This window comes from Magallana gigas, chromosome 6, assembly GCF_963853765.1.
Source record: "Magallana gigas chromosome 6, xbMagGiga1.1, whole genome shotgun sequence".
NCBI lineage: Eukaryota > Metazoa > Mollusca > Bivalvia > Ostreida > Ostreidae > Magallana > Magallana gigas.
The window spans coordinates 22252593-22266171 of record NC_088858.1 but is presented as its reverse complement, the minus strand read 5'-3'; the positions used below and the strand labels follow the sequence as shown (position 1 = coordinate 22266171).

General features: G+C 33.2%; 2 protein-coding genes across 2 annotated transcripts; one reads left to right on the top strand and one right to left on the bottom strand.

Annotated features, from left to right (window-relative positions):
- Window positions 1-1747: 1747 nt before the first annotated feature.
- Window positions 1748-6927, top strand: LOC105343261 (osteoclast-stimulating factor 1). The gene is made up of 8 exons (XM_011450559.4): window positions 1748-1907; window positions 2292-2338; window positions 2552-2666; window positions 3637-3728; window positions 4222-4338; window positions 5410-5488; window positions 5729-5818; window positions 6071-6927. Exons 1-8 carry the CDS (start codon window positions 1856-1858, stop codon window positions 6124-6126), a joined length of 648 nt encoding a protein of 215 aa, XP_011448861.1. The 5' UTR covers window positions 1748-1855; the 3' UTR covers window positions 6127-6927.
- A 2536-nt stretch (window positions 6928-9463) lies between these two features.
- Window positions 9464-12753, bottom strand: LOC105343260 (small ribosomal subunit protein eS17). Its single transcript, XM_066088215.1, has 5 exons — window positions 12748-12753; window positions 12478-12629; window positions 10691-10796; window positions 9991-10059; window positions 9464-9565 (listed from the first exon to the last, which is right to left on the bottom strand). The coding sequence occupies exons 1-5, from the start codon at window positions 12751-12753 to the stop codon at window positions 9488-9490; spliced, it is 411 nt and encodes a 136-aa protein (XP_065944287.1). The 3' UTR covers window positions 9464-9487.
- Between the last annotated feature and the right edge of the window lie 826 nt (window positions 12754-13579).

The following is a 13579-nucleotide window of genomic DNA, read 5'->3' as shown; positions in this document are numbered from 1 at the left end:
CATGTGAATTCATTTTTAAGAAAAATCTTTGCTTCGCAAAAAAAGGGGTGGCTGGGCCAGCCCCCCTGCCCCCCTGCCCCCCCCCCCCCCCCCCCCCCCCGATGCTACGTGCCTGGATTCTAATGATCCAAAACTTTCTGTACAAATTTTAAATACATGTAGCTCGAGGATAGTCTAAAACACCAAATTAACTCGCTGGAAAAAAAATCATACACTATCGCAAATCAGAGAGATCCTATATTAATTTTAAGGAACAGAACAGTTTTAGATGAATTTCTATATGCACTAGCTTAATATATAAGGCATGCTAGAATCAACCCCCACCCCCATCGCCAATCATTTCAACTTATAAAAAAGTTTACGGTATCGTTAACTGTTTAAGCACGTATTAGAGAGATCTTTGTGTGAAATAGAAATGTTAAATTGAACGAAATTATATACATGTAGCTTGAAACGGAATGGGATCAAACAAAATATTTTTAAAATTATTTATCTATTGAAATGAAATTGATCTTTCAAATAAAAAAACCTATAATGACAGCATTCTTTGAAGAAAAAAAATCACACGTGAGCAAAATTTACTATTGGTGAAAGTATAGGAGAGGTAACTCCTATTTCGTTTGGTCTAATTAAAATAGTTCGACGATATAGACATAAGACATCATTCGTTATATCTTAATCGTATATATTACATTTGTTAAGATTTTTCAGAGAACACTTAATTCTTCAGTTCTTGGTCCCATAAGAATTTCTCGGCCAAACTGATCTCGATTTACTCCTTAACCGTGTGTAGATGGTCGGGGACTCAACTCTTAGACAAAATATCAAAATTCTTCCAAATGTCACGTGCCTTTGTCTCATTTGACAGACCCCCATTGTTAGGGACTTTGTTTTGTCGGGCTGTCGCCAGTCAATATATGGTCTGAATTAAGGTAGTTTAACCTGGTTTTAGACGATGATAAATTCTGTCATCAGAGACAACAATACGTGGGCATCATAACATTTAAAAGCTGTTCAATCAATGGCGCAATAAATAAATCGATCTATCGATTGATCTGTTGATAATTCATTCCATTACTTTAACTTATGCATTGGTTGCCATATAACCGAGACTCCGTATATTTACAGATATAAGATTATATCATATGTCCACGCAGCCATTTACTTCGGAATCATGTAAATTCGTAGGGACATTAATTGATTTGTATATCCGTTTTCATGAATATTGATTGATTAAACATCAAGTTTCACAATTCGATAAGGATAAATTGAGATTTGTCAGTTGAACAATTTCTACCCGCGAAAGTTAATGCACCGCGAATATAATTAATCTCACGCCACTTTTATCATTTTTATGACAGACCGAGTACCGGATTAAGTTGAATATATATAAAATGTCAAAAGTCAGGAGTTGGGTCGATTTGACTGAAGGGTCAATTAAGTTCATTAATTAGTATGGACTAGTCAAAGGTCAAAACGGTTCCACGGGCACCTGACGTTATATATTTTTCTCAGCCTAATAAAAAATAATATATAACGTCAGGTGCCTGTGCCGTGAACGGTTCTTGTAGAATATATATATCTAGAATACGTCTCCAAATTCCTTTGATTCATGGACCTGTCTTCACGCTCAATGTCAGTGTTATTACTTTTTTATTGTGTAGCTTTCATTTTATTAGATTGGCTAATATTAGCGGGTAAGGAAAAGAAACGGAAATCTATCAAATGAGAATTTTTTATATCGGGCTCGGCATTCCGATTTGCATGTAAATAATAAAAATTTGGAATTACTTCCTCTTCAGAGTCTTCCCTATCATAACTCAAATAGATTTTTCTTTTCCGTCGTGCCTACGATATGACGTCTACAGTCCGGCCTTGCAGACCTCCTCCACCTGTTCCAAAGCCAGGTAAATTCAGATAAACTCTTCAGTCGTTGAACTTTGACAGGTTGTCAACAGTGTTAATCAATGCTAACTTCTGTGTTGGGAGCGGTTGGGCATCTTGTCATACCTCATTGAAAACAATACATTTGATTGCCCTAATTGACAAATCGCATTACATTTCACGATATCTAAAGGAAATTAAAATAAATATCTCTTCATGAATGACGAGTCTCTATTGAAGGTTACATGCCTGCATGTCTGCATGTCCACTATTCAATATAGAGCCCAGTAGAGGATTTTTTCATAAAAATTTTGCATGATTTTGCCACATTATGCTCCTATTTACATAGTCATTCATGCACTTATGATATGTAATTTGTAATTTTTTTTGTTTTTTGTTTTATGCAGGACACGTCAGAGTAGTAAGAGCTCTGTATCGCTATGAGGCTCAACAGGTGTGTATAGTAATTGTGTAATTTAAAAAAAAAATCGTAAGATTATAAATAAATATTATAAATTCATATTACAATTTTATTGACTAAAGCGATGGAGTCAATATTGAAAAGAGAAATGACCTCAGATTAGCAATGTCCAGTTGAGTCAATGTGGTCTTCTTATGTCATTTGATTACATGCATGGTAATCATGGTAATTAATATGTCATTTTAGGGCGATGAGCTGTCCTTCGATGAGGGTGACACACTTTACATTCTTGATATGAGTAACACTGATTGGTGGAAAGCAAAGTGTGGAAACAACACGGGACTTATCCCCAGTAATTACGGTGAGCAGAAGAACTACAAATTCTTATGAATATTCAGGTGTAAAATATTCGTATAGCATCATCAAAGTCCACAAGAATGAAAACCACAAAATTCTGATGATGGTGAATAGCTTGTGTTGAGAAACTTTTCCAGCAGATGTGAAAATGTATTACTGTTTATCTAAGAGGTTTAAATGTGGAATTAATTGCTATATCACTAGCAGGATTAATATGTAGTTACAGCTAGTGATGCATCAGCTTGTTGCACTTACAAGCAAATTTTAAACAAGGGGTTGGGGGTGGATTTGACTTTTATTCCCTTTCAGCTAATAAGTTGATTGATAATGGTTTACATGTACTTCATTCTGTATTGTTTAAATTCATTTTGAGAAATAGGTAGAAATTAAGTAAAACCATGCAGCCTAACCTATATAACCAGTTGATACCATATAGTGGTTACAATAACATAGAGATCCACTTTTTATCTGTATTTTGAATATCACTGATATGGCATAATTACTGTGGAATCATTAAAATTAATGGGGGCCAATTTTCGTGGATTGCTTAAATTTTACAGGTTCGTGGGGACGTAATTTCGTGTATTCTCTAAAACATACAAAGGAAATATGACTTTATTACCCTCATTTATTAATTCATGGAGGATGTTAGGTATCCACGAATTCCACGAAAATTGAGCCCCCACGAAATCTAATGATTCCACAGTATACAATAATTATGCAATGTTTAAATTTTCATTTGTACCAAGCAACCTAGGAACAATTAGAGATATATACTGAAGAAATTTTAAGTGTTTCTAAAAGCAGAATACAATGTAAATGAATGTACAATTCTCCAACACTAAGTGGAGTTGTTATTTCCTCAATTATTTAGTACACATGTAGAAGATTCATATGTCCTTCAAGTTGTGGTTATATGATCAATATAATGCAAATGTTTCTATTTTGCCGATAATTTTTGTGAAAACTTGTAGTTGACCAAAATACAGAGGCTATTGACTACCCACTTCACGAAGCTTCAAAACGTGGAAACATCACATTTATGAGGGAATGCATATCAAACAATGTAAGTGGTTTAATTATTCTTCAAGTCAGCGAAATAGTGAAATGATTTCATGGTTTTTTTTCCTATTACTATTTGAACACAATACTGGTAGAACAATTAAGCCTTAAGGACATGAATTTTATTTCTATTTAACAGAGAAGCTTTAATTTTATTATTATCAATATATTATGAAAATTTTTTACAATATGAGTGATAGGAAAAAGATTTTTCCATATGATTGAGATTTTGAGGTCTTCATTTATAATTGTTTAAACTGTATTGAGAGAGAGAGAGAGAGAGAGAGAGAGAGAGAGAGAGAGAGAGAGAGAGAGAGAGAGAGAGAGAGAGAGAGAGAACTTTTAAAGGTTGTTACTATCAAACAAGCCAAAGATCTGGTAGCCAGAAGAGATCGGAGTTTTGGTTATGATAGTTCAATAACCAATATTCAAGAAAAAAATCAGAGAAATTGAGACATTGTCTCCATTAAATTGGGTTTTTCCCCCATTGAATGCAGGTGTCTGTCAATGGCTTAGATAAAGCTGGATCCACTCCTCTACACTGGGCAGCACATGGGGGACACTTAGACTGTATCCAGTTATTACTCGGCTCAAACTGTCAGGTCAACGTTCAGGTATGTTCAAACTGTCAGGTCAACGTTCAGGTATGTTCAAACTGTCAGGTCAACGTTCAGGTATGTTCACACTGTCAGGTCAACGTTCAGGTATGTTCAAACTGTCAGGTCAACATTCAGGTATGTTCAAACTGTCAGGTCAACGTTCAGGTATGTTCAAACTGTCAGGTCAACATTCAGATATGCTCAAACTGTCAGTTCAATGTTCAGGTATGTTCACACTGTCAGGTCAATGTTCAGGTGTGTTCAAACTGTCAGGTCAACATTCAGGTATGCTCAAACTGTCAGTTCAACGTTCAGGTATGTTCACACTGTCAGGTCAATGTTCAGGTATGTTCAAACTGTCAGGTCAACGTTCAGGTATGTTCACACTGTCAGGTCAATGTTCAGGTGTGTTCAAACTGTCAGGTCAACATTCAGGTATGCTCAAACTGTCAGTTCAACGTTCAGGTATGTTCACACTGTCAGGTCAATGTTCAGGTATGTTCAAACTGTCAGGTCAACGTTCAGGTATGTTCACACTGTCAGGTCAATGTTCAGGTATGTTCAAACTGTCAGGTCAACATTCAGGTATGTTCAAACTGTCAGTTCAACGTTCAGGTATGTACAAACTGTCAGGTCAACGTTCAGGTATGCTCAAACTGTCAGGTCAACATTCAGGTATGTGTCCTGATCTCAAATCCATGCAGCACATTATGCATGTGCATGTAATTTGTAAAAATTAATTGGTGTTTTTATTTAATGAAGGATTTCTGGTACAATTTAAGTGTCATCATAGTATCTATTAAGTTATATGAAGTATTAGATAATGCGCTATGTAATACAGCCAGATGTTCACTCTCCTCTATAACTGAACACATCTGTCTTTTCCACTTCATTTAATGACCATGCCAGGAACAGTAATATAGAAACATGGAGTATCAGATTTAAAATGTTAAGTACACCTCTTGTTCAAATGTTAGTAAATGTATTTTCTACATCTAGGATGTAAACATTGTGAATATTTCTTATAGAACAAGATTACTCTCATAGGAGTTCCAATCAATTGACTGTTTTTGCTTTTGTTGACAGAATAAATTAGGAGACACCCCATTACATTCAGCAGCCTGGAAGAACCATGCAGAGGCAGTCAAACTGTTAATTCAGAAAGGTATTTATTCCCAATGTGTCAGTTTTTATGTTAAACTTTTACTTCTTTAAAAAATATTTTCAGTTGATACTCTTACCAATTTTTTTGTCCCACCAGCTAACTGCTATTGCTTGTATTTAATCCATCTTTTTAAATCAAATATAGATGTACTGTATGGGCACTGGTGCTTGTGACAGGAACTATTACGCCTCCTTATGCCTTCCCCACCATATTTTAAGTGTTTATGTTTTTTGTTTCAAGGTGCTCGAGTGGATATTAAGAATAATGAAGGCAGGTTGCCACTGGAGCTAACGAAGGATCCAGAGTGTGCAGCCCTGATCAAACAAGCAGGTAACACAGTTCATCCCATTGGCTAATGTTTGACTGAAAAATTCATTTTGCATGCAGTTCAGTTTAACTGTCCGCATCATAAATGTTTGATGAAAATCCATATACCATTTAGAAAATGAAAAGTTTATTTGCCATCTTGTACTGGTATTAATGTACTAAAAAAGCCCTGGCAAATTGATGTTGTAGATAATTGCTTTTTCAGACCTTCCTTACTTTTGGTATTTAAATAAAATGTGAACCTTTTTGTTACAGTTGCGCCAAGGAACAGTTATTCAAATGATTATGGAGATGAGGAGGACTCCGATTAGACTCACTCAACCATGTCAATATGGTGGATTTCATTTTGATCCGCTGGTTTTCTCGGTCCATTTATAATTGCGCAACATTTACCTTAGGTTGACCATTTCAGAACTTTGACAGCACTATGCACTGAGTGTGCTATTTATAACACAGAGGCATTTACCTTTTATTCAATGTAAAAAGGTGTATAAAATTCTTGTTTTCACAAGATGAACATCATGTATTCAGTGAAATGAAAACAAAACTGCTTTATATAATAGTATGTGTTTGCAGTTTTATCTTTAATTGTGAAAATATTTTTTCTCAGAGAGGTATAGCTTTCTTAAATATGTATATCGTACTATGAAGACAATTTATGCATGGCCAAGTGGTAGCGTAGATGTGTTTTTGATTTGAGGTCACTGGTTCAATTCCCCCAAATAAGGAAGGTTTTAAAAATTGTATGGTATTTGGACAGATATATCAATTTCATGAAATATAAAGGAACGGATTGAGGGGATCTGATTTCAATCAGATTGATAAAAAAAAATATACCTCCTGTTCAAGTTCCTATTAAAAAAGGTGCTATACCTCTTTGTTTACTCTTTGTGGAATTTATATGCGTTTTTTCCTCTGAAATATTAATATATTTATTTCTGTTACTAAGTTTCAATGTATGCAATTGTGAGTCAAACTTATTTTTAGGTTTGTAAGTTTGTCAAAAGTGAATGTTCTTTTAGGTGAATCTCAGTCTATGTATTGTTTTAATCACTTTAGGCTTTAAATAACAATTGTTCTTAAACTTCCGAAATAAAAAATAACCAAGCCAAGTGCAAAATGAATATTGTTTGAAATGAAAGGAATTTTTAAACACATTTTATGGTTTTCCGATTTCTAACATGTTACGAATATGAGACTATCTATTTAAACCACATTCCATTGATGCCATTTTAAAAAGATACTTAATAATCAAGAGTGACATCTAGCAATTTGAATTAGTGATTAAAGTTTCGATTTGATCGGAAAGAGAAAATGAGCAGCAAATCCTAACGCTATTTCCTGTTATCTACATTCATACTGAACTATTTCCTCAATCCACTTTAAAATGAACTATATACTGTATTTAAATCCTTATTTTACTTCCTCTTTCTCCTTGGTCAATTATTAAAACATTTTAAATCCATAATATTTATTAGGACAACAATATCTGGTTTAGATTTATTGAAAAAGAGTTTGCAAAAAAAAACCAACCAAGACCCCTTTCTTTTCCCAGTAAAAAAATTAAAACCTATTAATTAATATGAAAAAATGTGTATGATGAAAACTTGTTAATGTGAGATTTTTTTTTATAAATATGAAGTACCAGTTCTTATTATTTCATTGCTGTTATGCAATTTCCATTTAATCTAAAAAAAAAATCATTAGAATCATAATATTTGTTTTCCTTTCACATTGAAATTTGAAAAAAAAAAGGACGTGATAATTATAATGTAAATACATGTATATTTTACAATCTATTTTTGTTAATTTAATTTTTTTTATTACATGTTATCCTAACATACATAAAAACAATGCATTCAGTATACAACTTATCAACTAGTCATGGGAAGTGTATCAATATCCACTCTTGCTCTGAATTGTTTTGTAAAATATTTCTTACAGATTGTACCGGTACTTCTATGCAATAAAGTTGTAAAATGCAAACAATGTTGCACTTCTTAGTTTCGAAGAATTGGGAGCTCTGCATCTTGCTTTTATAACTGACATTAAAATTTTGGTGTCCATTAGATATTACTTCATGAAGCATTGTTAGCATTGAAGTAAAATTGAAAATTTTAGCTGAAGTCATTACTATGCCCCTTTATCTTCCCAGGCTGCATTCAAGATCATAGAAGTTACTCACGGGCACATGATATAATATATTTTTCTCATAATATACCTTCATTAAATAGAGGGGATATTTTTTATTGTGAGAAAAATGTATAACCTTAGGTGCCTGTGCAGTTACCTAGCTCTACATAGCCTCTATAATCTTGAATGATATGCTAGGTTCAATACACTACTACATGTACTACCTAGATATCTAATCTAGCAGTCAGGGCAATTGAAAAATTGAAACCGCAGCCCAGTATTCCCGATGCATTGTAACAATTTCATGTACAGTTGAGCTTCTTTATCATAAATATCAATACATGTATTTATCCGAGATTTGTCATAGCAAGTTTGAAATGCAAACCATGCACTCTTACTTTATGTACATCATCAACAGCATGACTGGTCTTTGGTTAGTTTCAGAACTGTCGACCTAAAGCTTCACAGCTAGCATCTCAAAATGTAACATCCATGCAATTTTGATTCAGCTAGGGTACAGTTTCTAAGATCTTCTCCAAAAACTTGAATGAAAAAAAAGGATCAATTTCAGCATCCATCTTGCAAATATTGTTACTGTATACAGGGTTATTTTTGCCCCGTGTTATTTCCACCCCTTCTTCACTTGCAAACAGTTTTGCCCCATCTTGAATTCACAGACAAAGTTGTGTTTAAAAAGAGATAATTGGAATTTGGCAAATATTTCCCTATATACAGTAAGACTCTCCAGACAGCGAAGCTGTCTACCGGTACTTCTTTAAAATGTGAGCTAACAATTGCAGTCTCTTGAGATCAGTTTCTGTGGAGTCTTATTTTGTCAGTCTTCTCAAAAGCAAGATGTCTCTCCATTGTTTACATATACCATAAGTTTCTTAAAGTGGCTTGGTCACGATTTTGGTGAAATTCTTTTTTTGTTTTTATTATTCATAATGCTTTAGGAATGCACTTCTAGTGATCAAGTGAAATTTGAGAGCCAGTTGTAGAGTTTTAAGCAAGATACTGGGCTCACAACTCCTTGTCATGTAAACAAGACTCGTGCCACTTTTTGTTTACATAAGTTCAATATACCAGTAGAAAATCTTTTTCAAGCTGATTTTTCTATCTTCTTATTCACTTTAAGAATAAATAAACAATTCCTTAAGTTTAACACATTCATTTCTTAAATGAGTCTTAAACTGGAATTTTCACTTCAACATTCAAAATGTAAACTGAAGCTTTCTTTACATAGCAAAGAAATGCAAGCTCTGTAACTCACTTATAACTCAACGAATGGCACTCAAATTTTAAATGGCTATTAAAAATGCCTTAGTGAAGCATTGTAAACATTAAGATCAGAAAAATAATTTTTGACCAAAATCATGCCCCTTTAACTGCTAATGAGCTTGAAGTAAACAATCTTAATGTTAATCTTAATACAGTGGTAGGACTAATTGACGACCACCAAAAAACACCTTGACTTTGAATTAGTATGGGTAATACAAAGGACAAGAAAGTGTATAGGGCTTATTGTTTATTTCTTTTTTACATTCGTGGCTGTCTATAACCCTGAACAGCTGTGATGGGTTGTGTGACCTGCAGACCTTGAAGGTTTCCGAAGTCCTGAAAAATTCAAACCAAATTAATCAACCCTTTAGAGTTTATGAAACAGATATACATTTACACAACAACTTATGGTCATGAATGCTTCTTTGCTAATGAAAGGTCCTCCTTGGCTGTTTTATTTTTACCTCATATTACCAATTCCCTGAACATCTGATACCAGTAATAATACATCTCAGTTAATGATTTTAAGTTATATACCAAGCTATATGCGTGTAAATCTGATTATCATTGAAAATAAAATTTTGGCAGTACATTGTATTATATGCTTGTGTCTAGAAGACAAAATATTTAATAAACCACACTATTGCATGACAAAAATGCAGATATCTGTAGCATGAATAAAGAAGAAATATAAAGTTTTGGATTAATTGGCAAATTATTATGATTTCTGATGATTTGCCAGCATGTGAAACTATACTCACCAAGGCTTTCAACATTTCTTTAGTGTCTGGATCAACTTCAATAATGTCATGTTGATCAATATAGGAGATCTAAAGAAATAAGAGAAATCATTGCTTTGAATAACATTGTTTTATGTGCTTGATTACTTGTACATGTACATGTCAAATTGAAGAAACAAGAATATATATAGAAAACTCAATTCAATGTTAAATAATATTTAATAAACGGAATTTAATACAAATCAAATTATATTTCAGTTGACTTCCCATATTAATTAACAAAGACTTCACAGGATCGTCAAAAACTTTGAGATATCCATGGGTTCAATATTGGAAATTAATAAATTATAATGCCACATATATATTCTTGTGAAATTTAAGCAGTATATGTTTTTTTGATATTTTGTCAATTTTTTCGTTTTGAAAATTTATTTATGGTACTCTTAAGCAAACAAATGTCACTATGTGGTCTAGGGAAAATAATATATGTGCACATGTATTGTATGACATTTGGCAATACCAAGAAACCAAATATACATGTACATGTATAATATGAAAACTACTGAAAAATGTCCTTGTTATCGAGTAGGAAAATTTTGAAAACTTTGTGATTTTTAAACTTGTTAAAGATAAGTTTTACTTTGCTACTCTCCATGTATCATGAATACCAAAGCATGTTATACAAAAATATAATCTTTTACATTGATATGCAACACGTTACCTCTGGGACGTAGTTGTCTCTGCGCTCACGTTCCTCCTCCTGCAGTTTGATGGAGATACCTCTCACTGGCCCTCTCTGGATACGCTTCATCAAGTGAGTGACGAACCTGTCATCAACAAACATTTCAATTATTACCTTCCAATACATTGTAGACTCCTATCATTTATTGATGTAGTAAAAGCAGTTGTAGTGTGGGGTGTGTATATGTTTGAGGGAGGAAAAGGCTTGTACCCTTCAGATGCAACACATATATCAATGAAAAATCATTCATTGTACTGTAATGTGTCAATATTAAATGATATGTTAAACACAAGGTAAGTACATTGGCATGTTCAGAGTTTTTTAAATCAGCAGGTCCCATCGACAAAACCGGTAAATCTTTCAAATGTCCGGTAATTTTTCTTTTTTAATCAGTCAGAATGTCCAGTAATATAAAATACTACTTCAAGACTTTAAAGTGTTTACAAGCAGGATTTAATGTTTGCAAACACCTTCAAATGACCAGATCAAAGTTTACATGCATTGTAAGGGTAAGGCTAATTTACGAAATAATGTTATATGAGAGACTTAAGATAAAGTCTCCGACTGCTATTAAGTATTAACTCAAAGCTATTATTTCCAATTTATTTTACAGTCACGAACTATGTTTAAATTTTTATAATAAAATATGATAATTAATTTAAACCCAATTATATTTTTTTGGTAAATTTATGTCATTTGTTATGTTTCGTCATTTAGTGCTATCATATATTCCGTAAACAACATGGCTCTTGCAAACCATTAGAAGCAGTCGCCAGTTTAGTTTTTTGTGAAGTTATTTTTATTCAAAATATAACATGGCCTCAGACTTACCATGCCAATCACCCATGCAAGTGTAACAGAAAAGGAGGAATGACCACAACTAGGCTTGAACTCAGGATCATTCAGTTTAATATAAAATAAGAATTAAACCAACACTCTATTGACTAGTGATGTTCCAATCATCGATAATAATCGAAAATCGATCGATTGTTATAGCATTCTAAGCGCTCGATCATAAAAGGTTTCATTATGATTAATCGGTTGAGGTTTTTTTCCCTTTCAAAGAGCGCATATCATAAATATAATACTCTTGAAGTAAACTATCTAAACCCTGAACAGGCGCGCAGTCTGAAAATGGCTGACATGTCAGACGAGCTCCATATTCTTACTCGGGAAATATAGCATATTCTCAAAATTTGACGCATTTTGGTTTCAAGAAAAATAATGTTGGACTGCCTCCTAATGAAAATCTTTTGAATATAAATTTTTTATAGCTAGAAATACTAAGTAAATTAAATTACGAAAGCCCAGTGATGAGTCTGTTCATTGTTACTTGTTTATTTACATTTACTTAGCATTACACTATAAAATATAAAAATCTCCGATTATAATAGATAATTAGTTAGTTGCAGGAAACCGATTATCGATTATTAAAATCTCATCAATTCCCATCACTACTATTGACTGATCTAATGAGTTCTCTTTCCCTTTTTTTATCCCCAAGACTTACACAAGACAATCACTTCAAGTGGGTTATTTTGCTGGGTGCCAATGAAATATAACAGAAGGAAAGATTACAACTAGGCTCAAACTCAGGACCCTTCAGTTTAACTGAAGGGTCTCATGTTCTACCCTAGTTGTGAACAACCTCCTCTTATATTACAGAAGGTAAACTGGGTCCATAGGACAATGACATTATAACAATATGTTATATCTATACTGTGACATATGCCATTGGTGCCATTAACCTGCTGTATAAAACTTACCCTGCAACCTTGTTCCTCAGTTTCTTACTGGGCAGGATTGCAATTTCCTCACATACTCGTTTGTTGGTATGGAAATCCAAAGTGAGCTTAGTGTAATATTTTTCAATAATTACACGAGCTGCTTTTTTGACGGTCTTCGTTCTCACACGAGCCTAAAATGACATCGATTGAATTTACAATATACTTCATCTAATATACACAAAAACTGTTAAAAACATAACACTATAGTTTGTAACTGAATGTCAACACAGAGTTTTCTTCGATCATTACACACATTTCTGTAATATTTTTATATAAAATAACATGCTCAGGGTATAAGAGAAATATCAAGGAACTGTTTTTATTTTCATTCATTCGTATTAGTGTATTACAAAGACCGAGATGACGCCGATTTGTATCTAAAAGGCATGAGTTTCTCACCATCTTTGATATAAAAACGGAAAAGGAAGTTAAGGGTGAACTTAGTCGGGAGAAAACAGAATTCCGGAAAGAAAATAATTAGAAAAATACTTAAAGAGTGTTATCTTTCAGATATTGATTTTATATATTTAATTATTATTGGTTCTAATGATTTAAATCCTTATGTTATTTTAGAAAATAATCTTAAATGAAATATTCGGAAAAATAAAGTTTAATCCGTAACATACTTTACATTATTTTTTTTCTTCGTATTCATCTTAGCGTTTGAGACTAGTGGCCGTTGACATACATTTTCAAAACAATATTTTACATTGAGCCAAAAATCTTTTCAGAGGTTAGTAGTATAAAATAAATCTTTATATATATATTTATCCTTCGCTTGATGACCTGTTTTATACCTCTTTTTGGAACTATTGAGTGCTTTGGTTTAAACTGTTGTGCAAATTTGTAAGTTCTTTAACGTTATACATGTTTATACTATAGTGTTTAATTTTCTAAAGTGATCACCAATTTTATCGTTTGAGCTACAATAGGTTAATCCGAGATTCCTCTGACTCTAACCCCTGCTTTTATATTGTGACGTGCACGTCACAATATAAAAGCAGGGGTTAAAGTAAGCGGAATCTCGGATTACAATAGGTAAACGTTGGGACCGTTGGACCTAGCTGCAATAATGTAGCCT

Excerpts from the sequence above, each read along its gene's own strand:
- LOC105343261 (XM_011450559.4), top strand. The coding sequence starts at position 1,856 with ATGACGTCTACAGTCCGGCCTTGCAGACCTCCTCCACCTGTTCCAAAG. Across the intron at positions 2,339-2,551 it reads ATCGCTATGAGGCTCAACAG|GGCGATGAGCTGTCCTTCGA; the intron begins GTGTGTATAGTA and ends ATGTCATTTTAG. Across the intron at positions 3,729-4,221 it reads GGGAATGCATATCAAACAAT|GTGTCTGTCAATGGCTTAGA; the intron begins GTAAGTGGTTTA and ends CATTGAATGCAG.
- LOC105343260 (XM_066088215.1), bottom strand. Across the intron at positions 10,797-12,477 it reads CTGAGGAACAAGGTTGCAGG|GTTCGTCACTCACTTGATGA; the intron begins GTAAGTTTTATA and ends TGTTGATGACAG. Across the intron at positions 10,060-10,690 it reads GAGACAACTACGTCCCAGAG|ATCTCCTATATTGATCAACA; the intron begins GTAACGTGTTGC and ends TTATTTCTTTAG.